Source organism: Lipotes vexillifer, unplaced genomic scaffold (genome assembly GCF_000442215.2).
Source record: "Lipotes vexillifer unplaced genomic scaffold, Lipotes_vexillifer_v1.1 scaffold791, whole genome shotgun sequence".
NCBI lineage: Eukaryota > Metazoa > Chordata > Mammalia > Artiodactyla > Lipotidae > Lipotes > Lipotes vexillifer.
The window spans coordinates 105,272-131,374 of NW_006793445.1; the positions used below are offsets into that span (position 1 = coordinate 105,272).

The following is a 26,103-nucleotide window of genomic DNA, read 5'->3' on the forward strand; positions in this document are numbered from 1 at the left end:
GGGGGGCGGAGAGAAGAGGAAGGAAGAGAGGAGCCGTCAGTGGCACGGTGGGTGCTCCGCGACGCGGCCACGGAAGAACCACTTTCCTGTATCAGAGAACAGGCTAGACGGCAACGGTCCCTCGCATCCACTGCGTATCTTCAGTGGGTCTTCCTGCCTTCCAGCTGAGGGTGGGCACTCCTGCAGGGCTACCAGCTGAATCCCATTCTTGACCCTTGGGCCTGTGCCCCATCGCACAGCAAGACCTCTTTTATGTGAAGACAAGCCTCCTACACCAGGGATGGTTAAAAGCAACCAAACTGTTTTGCTTTAAGGTCTACAGGACTTACTTGGAGCAGCATTTCCCCAAATTCTCTGCAATACTTGCTCTGTAAAAACTCTTGTGAAAAAAGGTTTTGTGCTTAATAATGTTTGGGAAATGCTGCGGTTCATAACGCATAGTAAAGACTGCAAGAAATCCTGAAAAACCTGCTAAATTTTGAGTAACCTCCAGGTTCCCAAACTTAGTTAACCAAAGAATCTCTTTTTCAATTGTCATCTGTCACGTCAGTCATCACACCGCGAAAGTGGCATCTGGAGGAGGGTGAGCAGGCGCGGACGCGGCTCAAGGGGCTCCCCCTGTCCTAATTCTTCTAAACTACTTCTGAACACTACAGGTTTTAATCCTAGAAAAGAGAAGGTATAATTCTCAATATATTTCTAAAATAAAATCATACCAACAGAGGTAATAAAAACATTTGTTTTGCTCTTGTTATATCTGAGTAGCCAAGTACAGGAAAGCTAAATAAAAATATGGAAAAGAGCTACACAAAATTAAGTAACTTTTACTCACAAAGAATATTTCTGAAAATGCTTTACTTCACTTACTTAAGTTTTCTGCAGACATGGCCCAAGTTGTTCAACAAAGGTTCCCATTTGTCAACTGTTACCTAAAACAAAGCACATCAGACCCATGATTACAAGCTACTTTTCAGCCTGACCCGTTTGCACTGCACGACTTCACTCATCTGTGCGAGAGGGGCTCTCTCCTGGTGCTTGCACAGCACTAGGCAAGACTGTTGAGCTGTTTTTCCAGCTTTCCTACTAGAAGACACTTCCCGAGGGTTATTTTATTAGCACTGTTTTGTCAAAGAGCCCATCTATGCCAAAGAACTTCAAATTCTGTACCTCCAGCCCAGAGCTTTCCATCTGCCTAGTAATGTTGCTACTTAGCAACCTCACAAGCACTTCAAGTCCAACACACCACATGCTAGCCTCTTATCCCCTCTCCCCCGTCAGCCCAGCTCCCCAACCTCACCCCTCTGGTGCTCTGCCACTCAGCACACAGCACCACGTCACCCCGACCCCTCCGGGAATGGCTTATCAACCCCCTCATCAGAACGCCACCCCCATCACTAACACGTCTTGTCTGGGCCCCATCATATGAGTCTGACCACGCCACCTGTCTTAAAGCTCCTACTGTCCCGCCACCTCTCGACAAGGTGCAAACTCTAACATCATCTTCAAGGCCCTTGAAGACCCACACTTACCCCTCCTGCCCCATTTCTTGACGTTCTCTGTGAACTGAAAATTCAAGCCATACTGAGTTGGCTCCAGTTTTGCACATACCATTCTCTACACCTGAAATGCCCTTTTCCTTACTTTTGCCCGGCCAGCATCCATCCTTTAGGACTGAGGTGTATTTCCTTGAACCCAGAAGGCCTTCTTGACCGACCATCAAGTCTGTGTGGAGTCCTTTATTTCCTCAATCACAGCCCTTTCCGTGCACTGTATTATTACTGCCAATTTATTTGTCTGCACTGATCTGAGGGCATCAACATCAAACCAGTTTTCTGTTGCCTCCCAACCCCTAGCTCAGAGCTTACGACACAGTCGACATGCAGCAGTAAGTCAAAACTAAGGGAATAAACAGACCTGGTCACACCCTCTAACTCCCCTGAGCCCAGCTGTGGAAGGCACTGTCCATGTGAATGAAACAAACCCTCTACGATTCTTAGGCACACCTGCTTTCCTGGGCTACTCTGACATTTGCTGTAGTTTACAACTAAATCACACAATATCTTCCCCTCCTCATATAACTTTTTAATGAGCATTTTGAAAGTTTAATAGTATTGTGCTTTTGTATTTAAACTATTCCTTTAAAGGTCTGCAAGAATCCAAAGTGTCTTCTGGTCATCAAAGATGCATATAATTTCAACTTCAAATGTGGTTTATGACAGTGCATCTCAAACTTTTCTGTGCATGAGAATCACCCGGGGATCTTGCTAAAACTGCAGATTTTGGTTCAGAAGATATGAAGTTCTGCACTTCTAACGAGCTCCCAGGTGACGCTGATGTGGCTGGTGCAGTCCAAGGAGCAAGGTCCTAAGGTATTCAATTCTTTGAAAATGGGCAAGGTGATAAATGGCCACCCTATATCAACAGAAACACATGTATTATCCAGACCACCCAAGACTGAGCTGTGGAAGACCTGCTTTATATACATACATGTGCAAACACACAGATATATAGTGTTTTTAAGTTCATATGACAATTAAGAAGAGACCAAAATAAACAAAGCTGCGTCTACAGGGACAAGTAAACCGCCACCCGGCAGGGAGCTCAGGGGAGCTGTGTCTGTCTCAGTAAAGAGGAACTTATAGCCAAGGAAGATGTATGCTGTGGGCAAGTGTTCCTGGGGGCAGGAACAGAAGGACACTGGGAAGTGATCATCAGAACAGAGTAAGACAACACAGGCGTGAATAAAAAGAATCAGGAACCAAAGAGCAACAACGTGCAAATCTCTGACCTACAGAAGTTTACAGCGTCTAAAACTGTCAGCATTTAATATAATACCAGTGTTTACACATCCATGATAGCTGGAAGGTTAATTCATGAGCACAAATTCATGCACCTCTCATATGACAGAACCTGGTTAAAGATCTAAATATATACTAAGTATCAGGTAAGGAAGAGCAATGATAGGTCTAATTTTAATGACATCTGGCCCCATTCCTGCGGAAGTGGGATCTGCTGCTACATGTACCCATTGGTCAAAGAGGTTCTAGACAAGGACAAGTCAGATGCTACAGTGCCTACCAGCTTCCATGTATCATCACATATTCCCCGTATCAAATAATCATCGAATGTACTCTGATTACGCCCACAGATCAAAACTAGAGCCTCTTAAGAAGCAAAGAGCCAACACCTACCCTCTCAATTAGAAAGACTCATTTTGTACCATGTAATAAAACACTTCATACCATGACAAGCCAAACATTAACAAACGACTGCTATGATAAATATTAGGTTATTATATTCTAGGCAAGACAGACGGTCTAATATTATCTTCCTCATTCAATACTAAACACACTTATGTGTGTGTGTGTGTATTACAGATATTATATAGAATACCTCATTCCCAATTGCTTTAATTTTTTCCAAAGCATCGAGAAACCATTTTTCCGCTGTTTTCCATCTAAAATAGAGGGGGGGAAAGTTGCAGTTTATTCAAAATTAGCATGTATAAACATTTTAAGAAAAATCTGAATATCTCTTTCCAGTAATATTAAAATGAAATGAGGTAAACTTATGTAAACAGTTTTTTAAAAGTCAAATTTAAGTGAGATAAATGATTACTTTTATGGCATTAACATCACAAGAGTTCAAGATTTTAGGAGATACAGCATATTCTCAGTAATTAGGTTCTATAAAGGCACTGTTAACACTACTTTAGCCAACACCAAACCACTGCTCCCAGTGGAAAAACTACAATCCTCTGCTCACATGTTCACCAACTGTTCAATGTACCTGGTTTCACACGTGCTTCTGCTTGGCAACACCTTACTTAATGTATATTGTTGATTTGTTTACACTGAACTCACAGCCAAAAGCACTGTAACTGATGCCTGAACAAAGCTTATCTAACACCTGTATTCTGACCAAGGCAAATCTCAGCCTTCCTGAGCTTAGGACACTAGACAGCACTTTGGCATTCCGCTTGGGGATCGTTTTAAACTGTAAAATAACCAACATAAAGCACAAAAAAGGGAAAAGGGCATAAAATAGACTACAAATAAATTGACTGTATATGAATTTGTTACTACAGATTATTTTAAAAGGCTCCAAACTCTTTTATAAATATTCGATAATCGAATTTTTAGAATACACACAAATGCCACAAAAAACACTACAGTAGTACTAATTTACTGTTTTAAAATTTAAGTATAGTTCAGTGCAAAGGACTACAGACAGTTCCCTCTTTGAGTACAACACTGAATTGCTTATTCTATAAATATCCAAGACTACAGTAAGCCTCAACTACTGACCAGGAAACTCAGGGACTGGGCCATTCTAATTGGCTTAATTTTTGGATTATCTGCAAAGGAAACATTTTTGTTCCAAAACTGTGAGAAATCTTTCTCAAATGTATGAACCCAATTCATAGTCGTCAACAAAGAGACGACTAGGGATTCTGCAGTGCCTCCAGGCCACCCTGAGGGGTCCAGTGACTTAACAGAGTTGGCAACAACTGTCCAGGCCAGGACCTAAGAGCTTGTGACAGCCCACAGCAAAGGGGACCAAAACCCAGGTTTCGTAATTTTAAAGAATTCCAAGATAACACTTGATATTTTCGCTTTTTACCTGTTCGCCTCCTTCTCCTAAAATGAAATGTCTATGAAAAGCCATTCTGATGGGCTAAACTCTGGTGACTGAGGTTTTTGCTCTCTGTACAAAAAGGAAACAGAGGGGCCTCTGGCCTTTCAGTACTTACTCTCCATTTTGAAATGCGACCACGCCAACCTCATGCATAACAAAAGGGTCTTCTGGTGCGATGCTTAGAGCTTGGCCAAAGAATCTTTCAGCCAATTTTGAGTTATTGGTCAATCCATATTCTAATCCAATATAAAGCATTGGCAAATGACACCTAAAAATATTGGAAAATTTCACATATTCAACACTCAAAACTTTATAGTTCAGCAGATTTCAAATCCTGTCTGCAAAATCATTTTAACATAGCCAAAAATAGAGCACTTACTTGTTTTCTGACACTTCATTTACTAATATTTAATGAATATCTAATAGGCTCTTAGACTAATCAGCTGCCACTTCTAAAATCTACCAGCAAGCTATTCACCCTTACTTTTCATTATTCTACAGCAAAGAGACAAAACAAACCCCCTGCAAAGCAGAAGGCCAGGCCCCCCTGTGCCATCAGCACCCAGGCCCAGCCAAGACCACCTTCCTCCCTCCCTGACTCAGCAACACAGACCCTCATGGCTCTGCTCAATTCCACTTGCCTCTATGCAGCTGCTTCGGACTTCCAGCTAGACCAACCCCCCCACCCCTCGTGTGAGTCTCCCCTATCGGTTATTATCAGTTCTATGCTGCAGAGCTCTGAATTACGTCATGTGTATTCTACTCTCATACCGTCTGAAAACAGGTGTAGGCAGAGTAACTAGTTTTAACTGAATTTCCATCTCTTCACCCTGTCAGACCAGTGATCACAGTAAGATAACCTTTCCCCAAAGATGGATCTGACAATGTCAGTGAATACTGACTGCCTGGCTGGGAGGTGCCCGGGCTCTAATCTAGAAGCACGACTGAAGTTACAACTGTAGCATCTACAGAAGGGTCACGAAGAACCTTTATGGATGTACCTGGAGGAAATATGAAATGCACAGGAAGGAGCTCCAAAAATCTATTCCTCGGGCTTCCCTGGTGGCGCAGTGGTTGAGAGTCCGCCTGCCGATGCAGGGGACACGGGTTCGTGCCCCGGTCCGGGAAGATCCCACATGCCGCGGAGCGGCTGGGCCCCTGAGCCATGGCCGCTGAGCCTGCACGTCCGGAGCCTGTGCTCCACAACGGGAGAGGCCACAACAGTGAGAGGCCCGCGTACCGCCAAAAAAAAAAAAAAATCTATTCCTCCATAGGAGCAACAAAAACACTGCCAAAAATTGTCGAAATAAACTTTTCCAGAACTTTGCAAGTTAAGCAAAGGCTTACAACAATCTGAGGGGTATTTCTTCTAGAAAAACAGCTGAATCTCAGAAAGAACAGCAAACTCTATGACATTTAACTTGTCTGATTCCCATCTCCCTTTCCCCAGCTCCACATTAGCCTAGAAAATCAGCAGTCTGACAGCCCACTGGAGGGGACAAAAATTAGTTTGGAGCTTCTGAAATACCCCACAGAGACCTGTCACTATTTGACATATCTGGCAGCTCCCTGGAAAAGCCCCATTCACAGCTGTCTTATTTGACCTGACTCAGAGCTCATGCAGAGAAATGTCTACCCCCAAGGCATTTGTTGAAAACTATCAGCAGTAACTGTTTAACATTAACCTGAGGCAGCTACACCAGAAGGCCACACACAGGACCATATGCATGCACAGGAAAGGCTGGAGAAGGCCCTAATCTCTCATCTCTGGATGCCCCTGAGGCTCAGTGCAAGCAGGAATTGAAGAGGGCTAAGGCAGAATTACCAACCATGGGAACACTGAAGACATGCCCCTATACACGTCCAGGGCCCTTCAGAAAAGGGGGGAAAACTCGGCTCAAGATATGAAAAGAAGCCCTGAGCTAACTGAGCAGAGGCTTCAGCGGCCTCAGATGACAAAGGACACAGACTTTACAAAATTTTTAAAAGCTCAGCAAAGTCACCAAACAGCCACAACAAATAGCAACAACAACAAACCCTGGGGTGGCGCAGAGTCAATGTGGTTCCAGAATTGCCACATTATATTACTTTAAACGTCCAGTTTCAAGAAAAAATAAAGAGACATGGAAAGAAACAAGAAAGCATGGCAATATATAAGGGGGTAAAAGCAGGCAATAGAAACTACCCTGGAGGAAGACCATACACTGGGTTTACTAGAAAAACACTTTAAATAAGCTATTTTAAATATCCAAAGAACTAAAGGAAATTATGTCTACAAAACTAAACTATGAGAACAATGCCTCACCAAACAGAACAACAAAAGATAAAAATTATAACAAACGATCAGAAAACCTGGAGTTGAAAAACAAAATAACTAAATAAAAAATTCACTAGAAGGGTTCGTCAGCAGTTTGAACAGGCAGAGGAAATCATCGAACATGAATAAGGTCAAATGAGATTACCCAGTCTGAGGAACAGAAAGATAAAAGAATGATGGAAAACAACAGTCGCATAGAGTTGGGAGACACCACCAAGCATCCCAACACGTGCATAAAGAGAGCCCTGTAGGCGAAGGGAGAAAGTAAGGGGTAAAGAAAATATTTGAAACCAAAGAATATTTAGGCCAAACACACCCCAAAGCTCAAAAAACTCCCAAGTAATCCCCATCTAGACAAACCATAGTCAAACCACTGAAAAACACTAAATAAATATGTAAATAAAAATCTTTAAAGCAGTAACAAAATATAACACGAGATCCCTGATCACCTGACTTCTAACCAAATACCTGGAGGCCAAGAAGGCAATGGATGACACTCAAAAATACTGAAAGAAAAAGGACAACCAAGAATTTTATATCCAGCAAAACTATCCCTTGAAAATGAAGGTGAAATTAAGACATTCTCAGGGACACAAAAACTGAGAAATTTTGTTGCAGACTCACCTTACAAGAAATACTGAAGGAAGTTCTTAAGGGTGAAAGTGACCCCAGACAGTAATTCAAATCCACATGAAAAACACAGTACCAGTAGAAGTGATTACATTTCATCTTTCTTCTCTTGACTGACTTAGAAAGCAATTGTATGAAACAGTGTGATTAGGCCTAACGTATGTAGAAATGTAATGTTTACCACTAACGGCACAAAGGAAGTGGCAGGAGCAAAGCTGTACTGGGGTAAGGAAGCGACACCAGACAGTATCTCAAATCCACAAGGACAAATGAAGAGAACTTGAAATGGTAAAAGAAAGGTCAACATAACAAATGACATAAATATACACCTGCTTGCCTTTCTTCTCACAGCTTCTTTGAAAAACAACATTACACACGGAAATAATCATAACAACGTATAACTGAGAGAATTTGTTGTTAGCAGACCTGCCCAACAAGAAATACTAGTAGGAGTCCTCAATCTGAAATGAAAGGACACAAGATAGTAACTCAAATCCACAGGAACAAATAGAGTTTAGGCTAAGTAACCACATAGGTTAAAATAAGACAGTACAAATGTATTTTTGTCTGCAACCCTCCTTCTACTTGCTCTATTGAAATTGAGTTGGTGCCATAAAGTAAGAAATACATTTGGTTTTTGTCTCTGGTTGCTGGCACAGGGCTCCTAAAAGCCCTGGGACTTCCTGAATGAGAGGAGCGTCTTTTGTTAATGAGCCCCTTCTGATCACACCCAATTTATGCTACTGGGGTGACTCAGAGTGGGGCTGGTTACCAGGAAGACTGAGTGATGAGAGTACTGGAACTTTCAGGCCCACTCACAGGCCTCCTGGAAGGGAGGCTGGAGCCTGAGCTCTATAAAAACTCTTGGAACAGTTAGCTTCAGAAGAATTCCAGGTTGGTGAACATACTGAGGTGCTGGGAGGGTGGTGCCCAGAGAAGGTGCTCCACGCACTCCCACTCACATACCCTGCCCTATGTATCTCTTCCATTTGGCTCTTCCTGAGTTGTATCATTTATAATAAGCAAAATGCTTTCCTGAATTCTGCGTCGTTTTGGCAAATGATCAAACCTTAGGAGGGGGTTGTGGGAACCCTTGGTTTGCGGCCAGACAGTCAGAAGTACAAGTGACCCAGGACTTGCGACTGGCATCTGGAGTGGGGAGGGGCAGTCTTGTGGGACTGGGCCCTTAACCTGTGAGGTCTGCACTAACGCTGGGTAGTTAGTGTCAGAACTGAATGGACTTGTAGGACCCAGCCGGTGTCTGGAGAAGCAGAGAACTGGCTGTTAGTGTTGGAAAGTACCCCAGTCAGTATTAATCCAAACTAGATTGGATAAAAGCTGTTCTGGTGAAAAAGTGAAACTGAGAGAAAAATGTTTATCCTGATGAGCTGATTTGAAAATTTAATTAGAAAAGTGTCAGACTGGGAAACATTAAAAGTATTAATCATGTCATTTATTATCATTGGTTTTGACTCTTAGCTAGTAACTAACTAATAACTAGTAACAACTGTTCTGGGCTCGTGAGCACCCAGGGTAGCAAAATAAAATTAGCAGACTCTAGCATTTTCTCGTAAGAAACAACCCACAGTAAGTTATTATTTGCTGCCAGTTTACCAGATTGATGGATTAGGGGTATGGGCAGACACTGGAGCCAAGCTTCAGCAGAGCACTGGAAAGGGTCTCGCATGTCTTGGTGAATAGGATGGACTGGGTACGAGGACCGTTTAGATGGATCAGTAACTGGCTGAACAACTTTAATCTGGAGGATTACTCTAGTATATTACTATATCATGGATTTATGGACTGAATGTATGTCTGCCCCCAAATTCCTATGTCACGCCCTAGCCCTCAGTGACTATATTCGGAGAGAGGGCCTGTGAGGAAATTATAAAGGTTATGTGAGGGCATGAAGGTGAGGCCCTAACACAGCGGGGCTGGTGCCCTTATACGAGACACTAGACCTAGCTCTCTGCCCTGTGAGGACACAGTGAGAAGGCAGCCAGGAAGAGCCCCCCGCACCCGCCCCGGAACCCAATCACTCAGCCGGCCAGCCAGCCTTAGAACCGGAAGAAAATAAACTGCTGCTGTTTAAACCACCCAGTGTACATGGCGTTTTGTTATGGCAGCCTGAGCAGACTAACACAGTTAGGGAGCTATGTCTTTTACAATATTTTAATGGACAACTAGTTAGATATCAAAGTCATACATACCAAATTTAATATAACTAAAAAAGCTGGGGCCATAAATAATATAGATGCAGAACTGGGTGCCAAAATGAGTCTGACAGTCTGGAAAGGTAAACCAAACCAAACCAGATGAAATTCCAGCAAACAAGTTAAGGCAGCTAACTTTTACTGAGTGCTTTCTATGTGTCGGAAACTGACCAAAGTCTTTAACTGGAATTACCTCAATTATTCCTCACGGTAAGCCTAGGTGTTAAGTGTTGCTATTATTCCTATTTTTCAAGAGGTGCACAGCTTGCCACGATCGCCAGGCCGTCTGGCTCCAGACCAGCCCTCTGCGCGCCCGCACTCCCACTACCTCTCCACACAGAGGTGGGGCGGCAGGCAGCAAAAGCAGCCCGCACGAGAGAACGAGGCAAAGTAAAACCGACGGCAAACCCAAAAGTCAACAGGAATAACAGCAGTGCTCTGCTCCCCAAAGTAACATGTGCTCTTAGGGCAACACCAGCCAATACCAACACATTTTCTTTTCTTTTTTTTTCTTGGCTATTGTGAATAGTGCTGCTATGAACATAGTGGTACATGTATCTTTTTTTTTCTTTTTCTTAATTAGAGTATAGTTGCTTTACAATGTTGTGTGGGTTTCTGTGGTACAACAAAGTGAATTAGCTATATGTATACATATATGCCCTTCCCCTTGAGCCTCCCTCCCACTACCAACACATTTAACACTGATATAAATGTACAACGCTGGCAAACTCAGTCCTGAATCTGAATAATGAATTAAGCCACAGAAATACCTTCTGGACATAAGTAGGATATAAGTAGTAACTTTGCTCATGAATACTTTCATTCTTATATGAGCATGTGAAAAACAGCTTCCACCCTATTCTGTCCCCTTAGCCTAACTTGCTAGCCCCCTTTTGTATTGGTTAAGATAAACTGCTAGGCGAAATCACTACACCAGCTTCTTTCCCTCTCACTTCCATAGTTATTTCACAATCATAAGCTGCTAACATGATACATGATTCTTTTGTTCAGTTTAACAACCAAACGGCAGAGATAGTCATAATAAACTCTCTCTGCTTAAGCAACCTGCTCTGCGCACCCTTTCATCAGCTGCGCTGCCGTGAAGTAAGCAGCCATCGCTTGGTCATGTTCACTCTCAACTGCAAACGAGTGCCCGTAAGCGATCCACGCCGGCCCGTAGGTCTTCTCCAGAGTCGTAGCTTTGCTAAAACGAGAGCCTTCATTCGAGTGTGTAACGTTTATTCTTAAATTGTTAGGTTAATTTTATGTAAGTTCATGGTTTCAAGGACATCAGAATTAATGAATGAGTTGTCAACATATTAAACACTAATGTGACACTTATGTTAATTCACTTGAAACAAAATGTTTAATACTACAAGCAAATTTTTAAGTAATTTTAGGAGAGGTCCACAACTTTTTAGGTACTACAGTGGAGCCCATTAGCTTTCTGTATAGAATTTACAAATATTACTTAATCCAGGAGCTTCATTTCAAAACCTAGTAGATAAACGGTGGTAGCAGCAACCACTTAAGGAAGGCCTGTTTTGTGCCTTATATGCATCACCTAATCCTCATAACCTTCAAGATAAATTACTATTTGTATTTTAACGATAAGTATACTGAGGCTGGGAAGATTAAGTGACGTCCTACAGATGATTAAGAGATTCATGCTGGTTCCATGGACTGGACTATTTACATAGCCTTAAACAGTCTTCAACTAAGTGACCCACAATAAGGAATAAAGAGAACACATCACCAAAAAAAACATAGAAAATACAGAAGGTGAGATTCCCACTTCTTAGCATTTTATTCTCTAAGTTTTCTTTTACCCAAATGTTCCCTGTTTCATGTAGAATTCATCACTGAATAAGCACACTAAGTCAAAGATGCATAGTTCAAAGGAACCATTGTAACATGAAGCATGCTCCTCCCGAAAAAAACCCACAAGCACCCTTTTTCTTAAATGCTTAGCAGCCAACTAATCAGAGAGCTCGTCCTAATTTTCTCCTAGTGCAGGATCCTCTCCTGTCATCTTATCAGTTTTCCTCACAATCCTGACATACAACAACATCATTCCCATTTTTACAGAAGAAAGGAAGGTCGGAGAAATGAACTCTCCCAAGGAATTATAGCTAATAAGTGGCAGAATCTGGATTAGAATTCAAGTCTGTGTACAAAGTTTATGAACTTCACCACAGATCCATTTTCTATTTTGTTCACATGGAGGAAATCACAGGTATTATTAGACATATTTCTGTACTTGTGTATTGAATAGCACTGGTTAAGTAGCTTGATTGGGCTGCATGGAGTTCCTCAAGCTAAAACCACAGCAGATCCTTACATAAACCAGTTCACTATGCCAAGAATTCTGTTTTATAGTCACATTTAGTGAGCCTAACCGCACATAAAGTGTCATGTAATTTCACAACTATTAACAAAAGAAGTCCTAAGAGTAAGAGGCTAATAGTATCTCTATAAATAAAAAAACTTTCGAAATACTTTGTATTATTCCCTATTTTTTCATATTTATTCTCGTTTATAAATAAAAGTTTAAATACATCATAAGCTCCTTGAGGACAAGGTCTATACCACTGACTACTTTTATCTCCCCTCATGGCATCTTATAAAAAGCAGGGTAGACAATGGACGCAACTGAATGGAATCTGAAGAAAACACTTATCCTTTCACTGCTTTTAAAAGTACTACTAATTACTGCATTAAAGCAGATGACCAAGAAACTACAGACGGAGGAAAACGGTAAGTTCATACCTGAGATATCTTCTGGCATGTTCATTTTTATGACCAACCATGAGATAATAGCATCCCACTGCAAACCAAGACACCTAAAAAGTTTAAAATGTACCATGACCAAAGATGCTTAACCTTGAACCAGGAATCTGTAACAAGTCAGAGGTCCCAGCATATACTCTAGTTCAAGTCAGAAACGTTGCTGAGACAGGCTGTCTACTAAGGGTCCTGGGTGACATGAGACCAGACTCTCTACAGTTCTTGCTCCAGGTGCTTCCCATTGCACCCCTGCAGCATCTGAATCTCTTCCTATGGCAAAGCCAGCCTGAGTCCCAGCCTCCCACCTGCACTGTGTCTTCCCCGCCCCACCTTGGCTCTACAGATCCCACCTCTTCAGCTGACTTCTCTTGCACTGGTTTCGCCTCTTTATAAACTGTTTTCCCACTGGTCTGGGGTGCAGATCCTTGTCTGAGACTTAAACCCTGACCCCTGACTTTTGTCTTTAAGGACATGGTTCCTGATTCCATTTTCAATTTCTAGGTCTTCATTCTGATCCACGGCAGTTTGGAAGACACAATGATTCAATTCAGTGCATAATTCAGTAAGTTATCATACATGTAATGTGAGAAAGCTACCAAGCAGTTATTAGCATTGCTTATGAGAGGTATGAGTATGACTTTCACTTTCAATATTTAATTTTTCTGTATGTTAGCTATTTCAAGATAATAAGCATATACAATTTCTGTAATCATATTAAGTTATATACTAAAAAAAAATATACTTTCATGAATTGAAAAAGTGAATGCTGCTTCTAGTTATCATAAGCACTAGGAGATTCTGCTCCAACACCTTAAAATAAAACATTATTTGCCTGAATTTAAATTTAGCCTCTGTCTAAACACCTGTTAAGTATTTTCTTAAAGTTCAGGTAAGAAAAAAGACACTATAAGGGGGAAAAAAGTTTATATTTACTTACAGGATTACTAGGATATAAATCCACCAATTTATGAGAAAGATAGAAAAGTTCTACATTAGAGAAAAAGAAAAAAAAAGAATAAAATTATTCACAGCAAATGAACTTTACGATACGAGTTTCCCCCAGTTACAGCTCTTCACAATCATATAAATCTTGTTCTCGCAGCAATGATTTCATACTTTTCTTTCTTCCTGGATACAAAATCAATTTACCTAATGCCATATAGAAACTCCACGGAGCAGATACTACAGCTGTTTCACGTACCCCCACCTCCAATCCCTCAGACCACCCCAGGCACTAAGTGGGCGCTGAGCACTTATCGAGTGACTAGCGGCCTGGATGAGAGGCACACGACAAAGCACTCCACGTGCTTAAGAGGCTATTTCAAGGGGCCTCGCCTGTCTTGAAGCCCAGGTTTCTTACTCCACGGGCCTAGTACAGACCGTCTTGACCACCCACAGCCAAATTGGTTGACCAAAGCCTCCTGTTTATGGAACCAGCAAGATGATGTGCTCAAAGTCCCGGCATGTCACGGCGACATCTCCTAGGGCTCAACAGGCCAGGGCGGCTAGAGAGCCTGCACTCCAGCAAACTCCCCGGAGGCGTGATGCTGCTGGCCCACAGGCCATGCCTGGAGCAGCAGGGGCCCAGAGCTAGGGTGCCTGGCTAGTTTTCCTCCTGACCCAGCTGACGAGTCAGTTTAGAAGATTTAAGGGCAAATACAGTCCAAACCCTGTAAATGTTTCCAGAATATGGAAAACGTGAGCAAAAAGTCTGCCCCCTTCCCGTTTCTAAACAGTTACTGACTCCTGCCATCCCAGCTTTCTTATGGGTTTTACAAGGAAAGGGAAAAGGCACGCCTGCCACCCAATGCTCTAAAGCTAACACACCTTGGAGCACACATTACATCTGAGAAAAGGAGGCAGGAATTAGGGATATAGAAACAGTGTGTTCTGCTGGGATAACAGAAGAGACTGCTGGTTACGTGGATAAGCGTTCTTCCCCCAGTTGTTAACCTGCAATCTGAATTATCCAGGATTTATGAGACAGAATTTCCAGAGCTACAGAATACTTTTTGTCTTAAAAATTATTATCTTAATTAAAAAAAATTCTTACCATTTGCTTTATTCAGCTCCACAAGTGTCCCTATATGTACAGGTAAACAAGTTGCATGGAAAGGATCTTTTTCCATTACTCTGAAAGTTAAAGAAACACACTATGTACACACGTACAAACAGTATGTAACAGCACTCATTGCAATTAGCTCTGCTTATTCAAACAGTCATTACCACATTACATACAATACTGTGGGCTATAATACATTTTTACTTTCTTACCTCCATTATCTTCAGACTTGTTCAGTTAAGGCAATGATTAGGTTTTAAATGAAAGGGAAAATCCTGATTTATTCAGAAGCAATAAAAATAAACATCACCACATACATTCACTTTAAACTAACAGAACTGTACCACGTAAAATAAGTGGTCTAATTATTTAGAAGGATCAAAAATAATATGAAATATTAAATGAATCCTAACTATCTGTCAATTAAAATTTTAGTGAATTCAAGGATTTTAAGCAACCCGAAAGCTCCATTGAAAACGGTACATGTAAAGGACAAGTGTGAACTATGCACATGGAAAGACTGGTGCTGGGGGAGGAGGCCTGGCCAGTTAGTGAGCCTGATACCCAGGACCTACAGGATTTTATTAGACTCTGCTTTAACAAAGAACGGACTTTATAAAACTATGTGCCACACGGTATTCTCAAACTTGCAAATTATCTCCTGGGAGGGACACAGATACTCCCGAGTTAATAGAATAAAGCAACAAATGTGTACACACCTGTGTCAGTAAATTGCTCTTTTGAGATGACATGCCCCCCCCACCCCCACCCCCCTGTACTCCGCGAATGGAAAAGGCAGCTTAAATGATCATCCATCAGTTTGACATTATTCAGAAAGCAGGTCCCACATATTTCTCGTGTAAAATGGACTAAACTCTACGTTCCTGCACAAAAATAAATGGATGTACTTACACAGAAGTCAGCTTGTAGCACATTTTAAAATCACAGTTATAATAATGCCTTTCAGCTAAAGACACGACCACATCCAGATTCTCCTGCAAACCATCTACAGACTCGGGGATGACAGTTTCACTAGGTTTATTATACTGAAACAGAGAAATGCAAACATGACAGCGTGCGGCACCGAATCAAAAGGCAGAGACTCAGCTTGGCCCGAGTGTTTCAAGCTTTAACACAGTGACATCTGTGAGATGCTTGAAACTTTTCTAACTTCAAGTATCACCAAAGTCTAATTCTCTTCTCAATTTTATCACAGAATTCCATGGTAGGAAGTATTTTACAAAACAGTAGTTCAGGAAGCATGAGGAAAAAATCCTCATTTTCACACATCATTGATTATCTGACAGTTCAATCTTTTAAAAGTGTGAGTTGTTCCTGGGAGGAAGACAGATATTTTGGGAAGCTTCTTCAGGAATCACATCATGTATTTTAAATAATCTAAATCTGTCCTTGCAAATGTGCTAAACTGATGAAAATTAATTTCTAAATTCTTAGCCTGTGAAAGAATAGAGGACAAATTTAATGAAGTAAGATGCTCATACAAAGCAAATACTAACTTTGTGTTTTCACTTACCTTTTTCAATTTGTTCTCAAATAGAAAGCGTAGCAATTCCTGTTCTTCAGCACAGAGCTTGCTAAGAGGTAGTGATTCAAGAAGTTCTTTTTCTAAAAAATGTTGAGAAAAAAGGAACGTCCTCACAGTATTTATGGGGAAAAAATCAGCAATGAAAAATATTCTTCTATAGTTCTTGGTTTAAGTAAATTGAGCTCAAAAGAGAAAATAACAAGACAGAATGAACTGGAGAAAACTAAGACAGGGGTTCCAGACCCAGGTAATAAGAATCACCTTGAGGGCTCTGCATGAACCTGCCAGGCAATTCTAGTCATCACCAGACTTAAGAACCACCAAGCCACTTTCCCACCCTCAGCACTACGGATGCTGTGGGGACAATTCTCTGCCGTGCTGGCTGTCCTACACACTGTAGGATGTGTGCAGGACCTCTGGCCTCTACCCACTAGATGCCAGCAGCAACCCCCCACGTCCCACCCACCTGCAAGTTGTGACAATGAAACTCTCCCCAGACACCACCAAATGTCCTCTAGGGGGCAAAATCACCCTGGTTGAAAACCACGCATTAGGCTAAAATGTCTGAATGCCATTAATACAACATCTCCACTTTCTGTTTCTCTTGTTTATCCACCTCACACCACTGGCAACATACTAGGTCAATGGTTCTCAGCCCTTGATGGATCTCAGGATCATCTGGGAGCTGTAAACCATCTGATGCCAGGGCCCCACCACCAGATTCTGATTCGACTGGTCTGGAGTTAGGACCTGCACAATGATGTTTTTAAAACTCCTGGGGGTTTAAAGTGCAGCCATGTTGGAAATCACTGAATCAGACCCTGAATTCTTTACAACTTTAAATCACTCATCACATCACAATCCCTGAAGATTCTGACTGCAAGAAGCACCGCACAATATTGTATTTTGCAACGTGCTTCATGTGTGAAGATGTGAAGGAAGTTAATAGGTTTATTTAAACCTGCACATAATAGCCTGCTCTTGATTCTATAGATTTCAGAAAAAAAAAAATCCAAACAGTATTAATTGTGCTAAACATAAAAACACCTGGGTTTCCAAACCTTCTTGGGCTGTCAACATGTGGTGTGACGTTAAAAGATCAAATGCTTCAAAGCAGTAGACGTCAAGCTTCAAAGCTTCTTTATAGCTGTAAGTAGCGAGGGTTCGGTTATCTAGAGCGTCATAGATTTTTCCTCGTAAAAGACAAATAGAACTCTTTATCTGTTGGAAAAATGATGAGTGACATACTAAGTCAGCACTACTGAAAGTAATTTTTCAAAAATCATATATTGTCTGAAGGCTAAGTCTTTTTTTTTTTTTTTACATCTAAAAGGATGTGCTCCATCCAATGTCAGACACAATATAAATTAATAGAAACATAAAAGCAAAGTAAAACTTCTCTCATCTATTTTCCTTAGGCTCTCCTCACTTCAACAAACCTTTATAACTAGCTTACACGTTACTGCTATTTTGTTCATTACTTGTTCTGTCTCAAATAGGGTAATGGTTTAGAGACAGCATACAGAGCGTACATATATTAAATCAAACACGAAGACCGTTTGATAGGTAGATCTCAATGAACGAACCTTAGTAAACATTAGAAAACCGGCAGCAATGCAGCACAGGGGTTAGGAGCGTGGACTTTGGGAACTGGAGACCTGAGCTCAAATCCCAGCTGTGACACTTACGAGTGACCCTGGACAATGCTCTAACCTCTCGTGACTCAGTTTCCTCCCCTCATCTAACTCACAGGCTCTGTAAGGATCAGAGGTGGTACCATCTGTAGCCAGCACATGGTAAGCTGCTCACACAGCAGCCACCTCACTGCTACCATTAACAGGAGGATGCAGAAATCTGACTTATGTTCCATATTCTGAACCTCAAAAAACAAATAAGTGAGCTTAAAGATGGTCCAGAGATGCAGCTAAAATTGGTAATGGGGACTTCCCTGGTGGCACAGTGGTTAAGAATCCGCCTGCCAATGCAGGGGACACGGGTTCGAGCCCTGGTCCGGGAAGATCCCACATGCCACGGAGCAAACTAAGCCCGTGCGCCACAACTACTGAGCCTGTGCTCAAGAGCCCAAGAGCCACAACTACTGAAGCCTGCGTGCCTAGAGCCCATGCTCCGCAACAAGAGAAGCCACCGCAATGAGAAGCCCATGCACCACAACCAAGTGTAGCCCCCGCTCGCCACAACTAGAGAAAGCCTGCACGCAGCAACGAAGACCCAACGCAGCCCAAAATAAACAAACAAATAAATAAATAAAAATTGCCATCTCTCAAACCACTAAAAAAATAAATAAAATTGGTAATGGGATTCATCATAAAATCACAGTTCAAAAATAGTAGAGGACATTATGAGAGAATCTTAGACCTATGCAGTATCCTATGAGTTATTAAAAAAAGTAAACTCATAAAATAAATAAAGCATTACAAATAAATCATGCATTTCTTAGCAGTTAATGGATAAGAGGTCCAAGAATAATGATAATCCTCAACTCCCTCATAAATGTATTTCTTCGCAAAAAATGTGCTTCTTAAAAAGAAAAAAACCTAAGAATGTATAGTATTCCCACCTTCTTGAGATGAACAGTAGAGTAACCAAGTTCCTTCATAGACATGTTATAAAGAACAACTGGGAAATGGAGGATTGGTGGGTAACAGCTAAAGGGTACAGGGTTTCTCGCTGAAGTAAAAAAAAAAAAAAATGTTCTCAAACTGACTGTGGTAAGGGTTGTACAGCTCAACAAATATATTAAAAACCGAGGTACTAGGCACTTCAAATGCATGAATTGCATGCTATGTGAATTACATCTCAAGAAAGCTGTTAAAAAAAAAAAGAGTTAACAGTCCAGATTAGCAATCTGACCATGGATGTTATTTATCATGTTACATTATATCAGTATAATCTCTGCCAGCAAAGGAATTTGCAATTTTATGCAGGTATGAAGTATACAAACTGAAATACACAAAATAACATAAACAGTAACACCACACCACTCCCTGGAAAGAAACAGTCTAAGGTAATCAAGGTTTCTTGGGAGTAAGTACAAAACACTGTTGAAATACAGTAAGAAGGCAAAGGAGTTTAAGGCATCAAATGTAAGAAGAAAGAGCTTAAGTCTCTGCCTATTTCAGATTCAAGCATCTGAGGACACAACTACAACTTCTAACTGACGGCTCAGAAATGTCTCAGAATCTTCTTGGGTTGGGAAAATTAAGTAAGTTGGCAATCAAGCTATTTTAACATGATTGTACTCAAGTAAAAGAAGGTGATTACATTTGCCCTATCATGTGGGCAATTCCTACTGATGTTACGGGAGCATGGTTATCACAGCGTTACTTACTGAGGACTGGGACATTTCCCAGTCACTGGAGGGGTCTTTCAAGCTACTTTCATCCTTCAAGCATTTCCCAAACAGTCTTTTGCTGATCGGCTCCTCCAGATCAAGAATGTCAAGGGCCTGCTGGTGTTCTTTTGCAGCAAACTGTAGAAAACAGAAATAGCGTTTGTCAGCCATGACTTCTGACGCTAGATACACACACAATCACAGTAGATTTTAAAAGGGTAATAAATATTATACCCACTCATTACTTAAATTTAAAATGTCTAAAGTAGAATTTTCTTCATGCATATGAGCTTTTAGTAAATGGAGAGTCAGTATTTTGAATTCTCACATTCATGGGAGGGATGTGTAACATTCACATCATTAAACCTTTATCGAATAAAACTGAGAGCACACTTACATGGCATCTAGCTGCAAGGTAGCGACACGCTTCATACAACTAGGAAAGAAATTAATCTGTTAAAAAAGTGATCAAGATAATATGCATCTTCAATCAAAAAGAAAACTATAACCACGAAGTGAAGAAAGCCATTTTCATAATTCCTCTTTTACTCTCGCAGAGAAAAAAAACAGTCTTTTTAACCCATATTCATCATGAACCTACTGTTTACCAGTCACCAAGGATTCAAAAAGGGATAGGGACCTGCCCTTAAGGAGGCTGTGGCAGGGGAGACATAAACACAGCACATAGTTTCTTTCATAAACTATGAAAGAATCACATAAAAAATACTAACCAGTTGAATAAGAAAACATCTCCAGGGGAGAGGGTAACTTAGGAGTTGGTCAGCATTCCAGCACTGAGTCTGAATAACTGTCACACATCTAAGGAACTGCAAGCAGTCAGCATGACTGGATACACATTCCATGCACTGATGGTGGTGCTGGGTCAGACACAGACTGGAGAGAAATCAAGAAGCACCTGGGGTGCCTATGAATGCATCTGACTTTATCCTGTAGGCAATAGGAAATCACTGAGTTACACTGTGAGTGATGTGATCAGATCTGTTTTAGGAAGACCACGCTTTGACAGTTTAAAAGATGAACTGGAGACAAGGAAGGTGGGGTGTGGGAAAGATGTTACTGGAGACAAGAGAAAGGAGAGAGGCTAAAACAACAAAACAGACAAATTACAGGCCTGACGTGTATGAATGGTAATGCGATAGAAAGGATTATCCATACTTTCAGAGCTATTTAGGAAACAGAATTTTCAAAACTTAGTGATTAGATAGGGGGGTGGGGGAGGGAGAAACAAAGTGACCGAGATTAGGAATAAGAAATTTTCTCTTGGACTTCCCTGGTGGTTCAGTGGTTAAGACTCTGCACTTCTAATGCAGGGGGCGCGGGTTCAATCCCTGGTCAGGGAACTAAGATCCCTTATGCCGCACGGCGCGGCCAAAGGAAAAAAAAAAAAACGTATACAAGAAATATTCTCTTTACATTTAATATGAAAAATTGAATCCTTAAAAATATTTTAACATAAAAAGAACATATACCTAAAATACTAATATAATAACATTTTTTAAAAAGCTTTAAGGTTCATACAATCACTTACTTTGTCCAGTTTTCGTGACCGAAGTGCATGAGCTGCTCTATGATACTGGGCTGTCAGGTAAAGACACTGAGCCAACCAGTAAATGTCCTGGGGCTCCTCTGGAGGGAAAATTACATAAGTGGTCAGAGGTGCAAGGTAAAGTAGAAAGTTTTTTAAGGATAGAGAAATCAGGAAAAAAAATTAGAATCTGTCACTTACCATGAGAGAGTGAGGCTACTTTATCTGCCCAAAATAAAGCACTCTGATACTGTTGCTGTATCCAAAAACAAACAAAAAAAAAGTGGTAATTGCCCTGTTACTTCAATCGTTTTACACAGATAGATATTATTAGAATGCTATATAATAAATCAACATCTCAGTACAATCATTTTCTACGTGTAGTAAAGGGTCTGTCAGTCATATCTCTATCTTATACCTCAGGTAGGTGAGTTTTAGTTCAATGGTGCAATAAAAATATTATTGGAAGACCTTTGACATATACAGTTGAAGAAGGCAGTTTTTTTTAACTTATACATTGCAAAATTGTATCAGCAGGTATCTAAAGTAGATAACTTAAGTGATCATTTTACAACATCTAGCCATTAGTAAGGTTCTCAGTCTTTGCCTCAGTCCTCCTGGATGCAAACCAGCAACTCCGTTGCCAGTCAATTTGGGAGGAGGAATGCTTCTGGGACGGTTACAAATCTGCTCAATGTTAGTGCCTGGAGGGTGGAACCAGGCCTGTCTCCTTCCTCACTGCATCCCCAGAGCCAGAGAAAAAATGCGCAGGAAGCATTTATTCAATTCAGCTGACTTATGGCAAAGCAAAATACAGCCCTTCAGCGTGCTGCCAAACATTCAGCTGCTACATTTCACATCGAACAGTTCACCGTGAACACGCTTTTCTCTCCCCTTCCTGGTTTCCAATTTATTGGGAGAGCATACATTTTACAAAAACTAAGTGACATCGCACTGATTTGGAGACTACAGATTTGTTTTTACCTTTATTCAGTTAAATTCGGCCAAATAAGAATGACAACTAAACTTTTCAAAAATGTTCTATTAGCTAGCTAAATTCAAAGGCCACCCCGCAACTTTCATCCTAAAATAATCCTTCAACTTCCACTTAGCACGAAGTATGTACTGAGCACCTCTGTGTCCGGGGTGGGCCGGCTGCGGAGCGGGGCTTGAACACGTGTAAGGCTCGCCGCGCGCATTAGTGGCTTCACGCTCAGCGTTCCTCAGCCTCCCGGCTGCAGAGGGCGGGGGGCTCGACCTCTCCCTTCGGGGGGCTCTACCCCGAACCAAAGCCCAGGCCCTTAGGACCGCGCGCCGCCAAGACCCCGACAGCAGCCGCCCCTGCTGCCGCCCGAGCCCCGGCCCGCGCTCCCCGGATCGGGCCGCCCACCTGGTCCAGGTACTGCCGGACGCGCTTCCGCAGCCGCTCCAGGTTCATGGCTGCGTGGCCGGGGTCCGGCGCGCACCCTCCCTCCTGCTCCCGGCCGGGCAGACCCGGCCCCCGCGCCGCCACCGCCCCGCGCCCCAAGCCCGGGACCGACCCCACCCGGCCGCGCGCGCTGCCCGGAAACTTCCGCTCGCGGCCCGGCCCCGCCCCGGAAGTCCTCCGCAACCGCGTCCCTCCTGGCGACGGAAACGGGCTTCGCGCCGTTAGTGCCGAGGCTCTCTCTCGGCCCTTGGGTGGCCGGGGTTCTCGTGCGGCCGTGGACGCCTTTCCTCTGCAACTCAAGCCGCCGCGGACGCGCAGCCAATGACGTATCCGTGCGCGATTCGCTGATTAGCTCGTTCGGAGGCGGGAGCTTGGCAGCTACGGCCCCGCGGGCTCCGTGGTTCCGAGTGTGACTCGTATTTCCCGTGTAAACACGGCGGTAACCACCTCAGAGGCTGGTTGTGCGGACCGGTGGGTGCACACGCCGTCCCGGCACGTGATGTAGGAGTTCTGCCTGTGGTCGCCATGGCCAAGTGTCCCTTTCAGATTGTCTTTTGGCAAAATCCAAAGGCTCATTCCTCAACCTCAGATAGAGGAACCTGTGATCAAAAACGAGTAAGAACTGGAAAAGCGGGTCTATTAAAACCTCGGATCCATACAGTGGAACATTATTCAGCAGCAAGTGAATGAGCTGTTGACACATGTATGAACCTTATGCTGAATGAGAGAGGCCAACCGCAAAGGACCTCATGTTGTATGATTCCGTTGACCGATTCTCTCATTGACCAAAGTCTGCCCAGGCTCCCCGAACTTTTTTCAGCTAGGCCTGGCTTTTGGACTTCCATGTTCCTTTCTGCATTGTCCAATTTTTGCAAGAATTCTGATGTCAGTTTAGCCAGAATCCCCCACCCTGTAGCTTCCTCATCCATTACAATCTCCCAGGTGATATCATCTGATCACCCTGGCCCGCCTTCAGGGAGAATCCTCCGAACCCTGATGCTTCCTCTTAGCCACTTCCTACTGGGGACCCCCACCCGGCTCCTTGGCTATACATTCCCACTTGCCTATGCTGCGTTCTGAGCTGACCGCAATCTCTCCCTCACTGCAGTTTTCCGTCTCAGTGGTCCCTATACCTGTGTTGGTAGTTCTCCACCTTTGAATAAAATCTTACAGTGCTTTAACAAAGGTCATTTGAATATTTTTTTCTTTAACACCATTTAAATGAAATATCAGAATAGGCACGTCAATATAGACAGATAGTTGAGTAGTAGTTGTCAGGGGCTGGAGTGAGGGACGGGGTTGGGGGGATGACAAGTGACCGCTAAAAGGTCCGGACTTCTTTCAGGGTTATGACAATGCTCTAAAATGGATTGTAATGGTTGCTGCGTAGCTCCGTGAATAAACTAAAAGCCACGAGCTCTACACTTTAAACTTTATGGTACGTGAAATATATCTCAATAAAACTGTTAAAAACCCCTTTTTTGACAAGTTGAACGCAGAAAGAAACATCATTTGACAAATATGTTTCACTCGACTTAATCTGCACAACATGGTGCCAGCAGTTAGCTGTGCAAAGATGAAAAAGTTATGCACACTACCTGAGAGCAATCTCTGCACATGTAAAATGTTCAGTCTAGTAGAAGGAAACGTGTGTAAATATGTAAGCGCAAAGATGCAAGACTCATGAAGGAGTGGAGCGACTAACAGGGAATAGTCAGTACTACCCAAGTGAGAAATCAAGTGACATGTAAGCAATTGAAATGGAGATGACAGAATCTGAACCTTTCCTTCCCCATAATGAAGTTCAACTTTTAAAATAAAGGCAGTGCATTCTCATTACCTAAAAACAATTTAATGTAGACACGCAAACAGCAAATGAAGTCAAAAGACAAGCTAGGGAGGAATTTGAAATCTACCATAAGATGCTAATTTCCTTTAGATGTAATAAGCCAATATAAAGAGACTGATGGCTCAAGAGAAAAAAGTGGGTAAATGACATGAAACTACAGTTCACAGGAAAAGAAATGCAAGAGAATAATAAACATATGAAAGAAAGCTCAACTTCACTCATAATAAGAAAAATGAAAATGGTGAGGTATCACTTTATATACAGCAGCAGAGATCAAAAAGTTTGGCAACACTTTGTTGGCAAGGGTGGGGGAAACAGGCCTCCTCATATATTGTTTTTGTGAGTGATGCTGATATACTCTCTATGGTGAACAAGTCGGCATGTCTTCCAAAACTAAACACGTATATACTCTGCCCTAACGCTTCCAATTCTGGGAAACCTCTCGTAGAGATGCGTATTGCATGTGTGCAGAGTGACCTGCCCCATATGGATAGTCATTACAACATTGTCTGCAAAAGCAAAAAATTAGGGATGATTTCACAACCCATCAGGTAGGAAACTGATTAAAGAAGCCACAGCATACTCACGTAGCGGAATACCATGCAGCTGTTTAAAAGAACAGGCGATTCTACATGTGGATATGGAAAAACCTCCAAGATATATTAAGGGGAAAAAAAACAAGGGATAGGGAAGTGTTTATCATATGTGACCGTTTGGGTGAAATAGAAAACTAAAGAATGGGTAGAAAGATCATTAAACTATCCCTGGGAGGACAAATTAGGCCATTGGCAACAGTGCAATGCCTCTGGGAGAAGCGCTGGCAGTTAAACGATGTTGGGCGTGGGAGAGCCTTTTCCCTGGTATGCCTTTGAGCTTTTTGACTTTCAGACCATGTCCTGTATTGCCTTTTAAAAGTAGATACAACCTTTATCAATATAAAATCCTAGGAAAGAAAGACAATGCAGAGAAGCCACAGGAACATAAAGCTTTTCCCATAAAGATTCCGCGTCTTAAAATCTCTCCTCTCACTACTTTTGTGAGTTGCCTGCCGTGTCCTTTTTCCATGCATACACGTACACTGGGTGATATTTTGAAACAGTCCTTTTAAATTTCTTCTCCTGTGTCTTTCCCTTTCCTTTCCCACCCCTTCCATGCCAGCAGGTAATAATCAGCTCCATGCTCATTAACTTGGGGTAGGCGTATGGCAGGCTATAGTTCAAGCCGTATTCTCAATTGCTTCTTTCATTTAATGATACTATATATAATTATGTGTGCATTACCTCCTTAGATTTTGTCTTTTTCTGTCACTTAAGTTTCACATGGAGGCACTCTATAAAAGACTCCCGTGATGACCGTGTACACAGACTGGGGACGTTCCCCTGACCCGTCCCTCCTCTTCTTAAAAACTATCATCGTCAATTGTTGTGCGTTTTCTACTCTCCTTTCTGTGCTTTGAATGCACATATGCACATTTACAAATATATCTCTTTTCTTTTCTACAAAAATGAGGGATACAGTATGTGATTATTCTGAGAATTTCCTTGTTCACTGGTATACCTTGGAGAAGTTCCCAGTCAGAACCTGCTTTGTTCTTCCTGATGACTGAAAAACGTTTCACGTTATATTCATAAGACTAGGCAGAGTGATGATGCTTTACAAACTAACACTTCAGGTCAACCTCAGTGGCTGTGGTGGTTGATTTTATGTATCAACTTGACTAGAGCACGCAGATAT

The 26,103-nt window shown here is 42.1% G+C and overlaps 1 protein-coding gene across 5 annotated transcripts in view; it reads right to left on the reverse strand.

Moving 5' to 3' along the window:
- CDC16 (cell division cycle 16) overlaps positions 1-22,562 on the reverse strand; it is a 28,238-nt gene extending 5,676 nt beyond the window's left edge. For 2 of the 5 annotated variants that reach the window (XM_007466349.1, XM_007466348.1), the window contains exons 1-15: positions 22,482-22,556; positions 21,293-21,347; positions 21,095-21,192; positions 19,943-19,981; positions 19,543-19,683; positions 17,255-17,414; positions 16,182-16,273; positions 15,560-15,693; positions 14,639-14,718; positions 13,523-13,572; positions 12,568-12,641; positions 10,877-11,002; positions 4,754-4,906; positions 3,394-3,457; positions 868-929 (exon numbers count right to left, since the gene is read on the reverse strand). In XM_007466349.1, the coding sequence (XP_007466411.1) occupies positions 868-929; positions 3,394-3,457; positions 4,754-4,906; positions 10,877-11,002; positions 12,568-12,641; positions 13,523-13,572; positions 14,639-14,718; positions 15,560-15,693; positions 16,182-16,273; positions 17,255-17,414; positions 19,543-19,683; positions 19,943-19,981; positions 21,095-21,192; positions 21,293-21,347; positions 22,482-22,529 (1,376 nt within the window). In that variant the 5' untranslated portion in view covers positions 22,530-22,556. Of the gene's footprint in view, positions 1-867; positions 930-3,393; positions 3,458-4,753; positions 4,907-10,876; positions 11,003-12,567; positions 12,642-13,522; positions 13,573-14,638; positions 14,719-15,559; positions 15,694-16,181; positions 16,274-17,254; positions 17,415-19,542; positions 19,722-19,942; positions 19,982-21,094; positions 21,193-21,288; positions 21,348-22,481 lie in introns of all 5 variants that reach the window. The other 3 variants (XM_007466352.1, XM_007466351.1, XM_007466350.1) reach the window with 3 other exon arrangements.
- Positions 22,563-26,103: the final 3,541 nt, after the last annotated feature.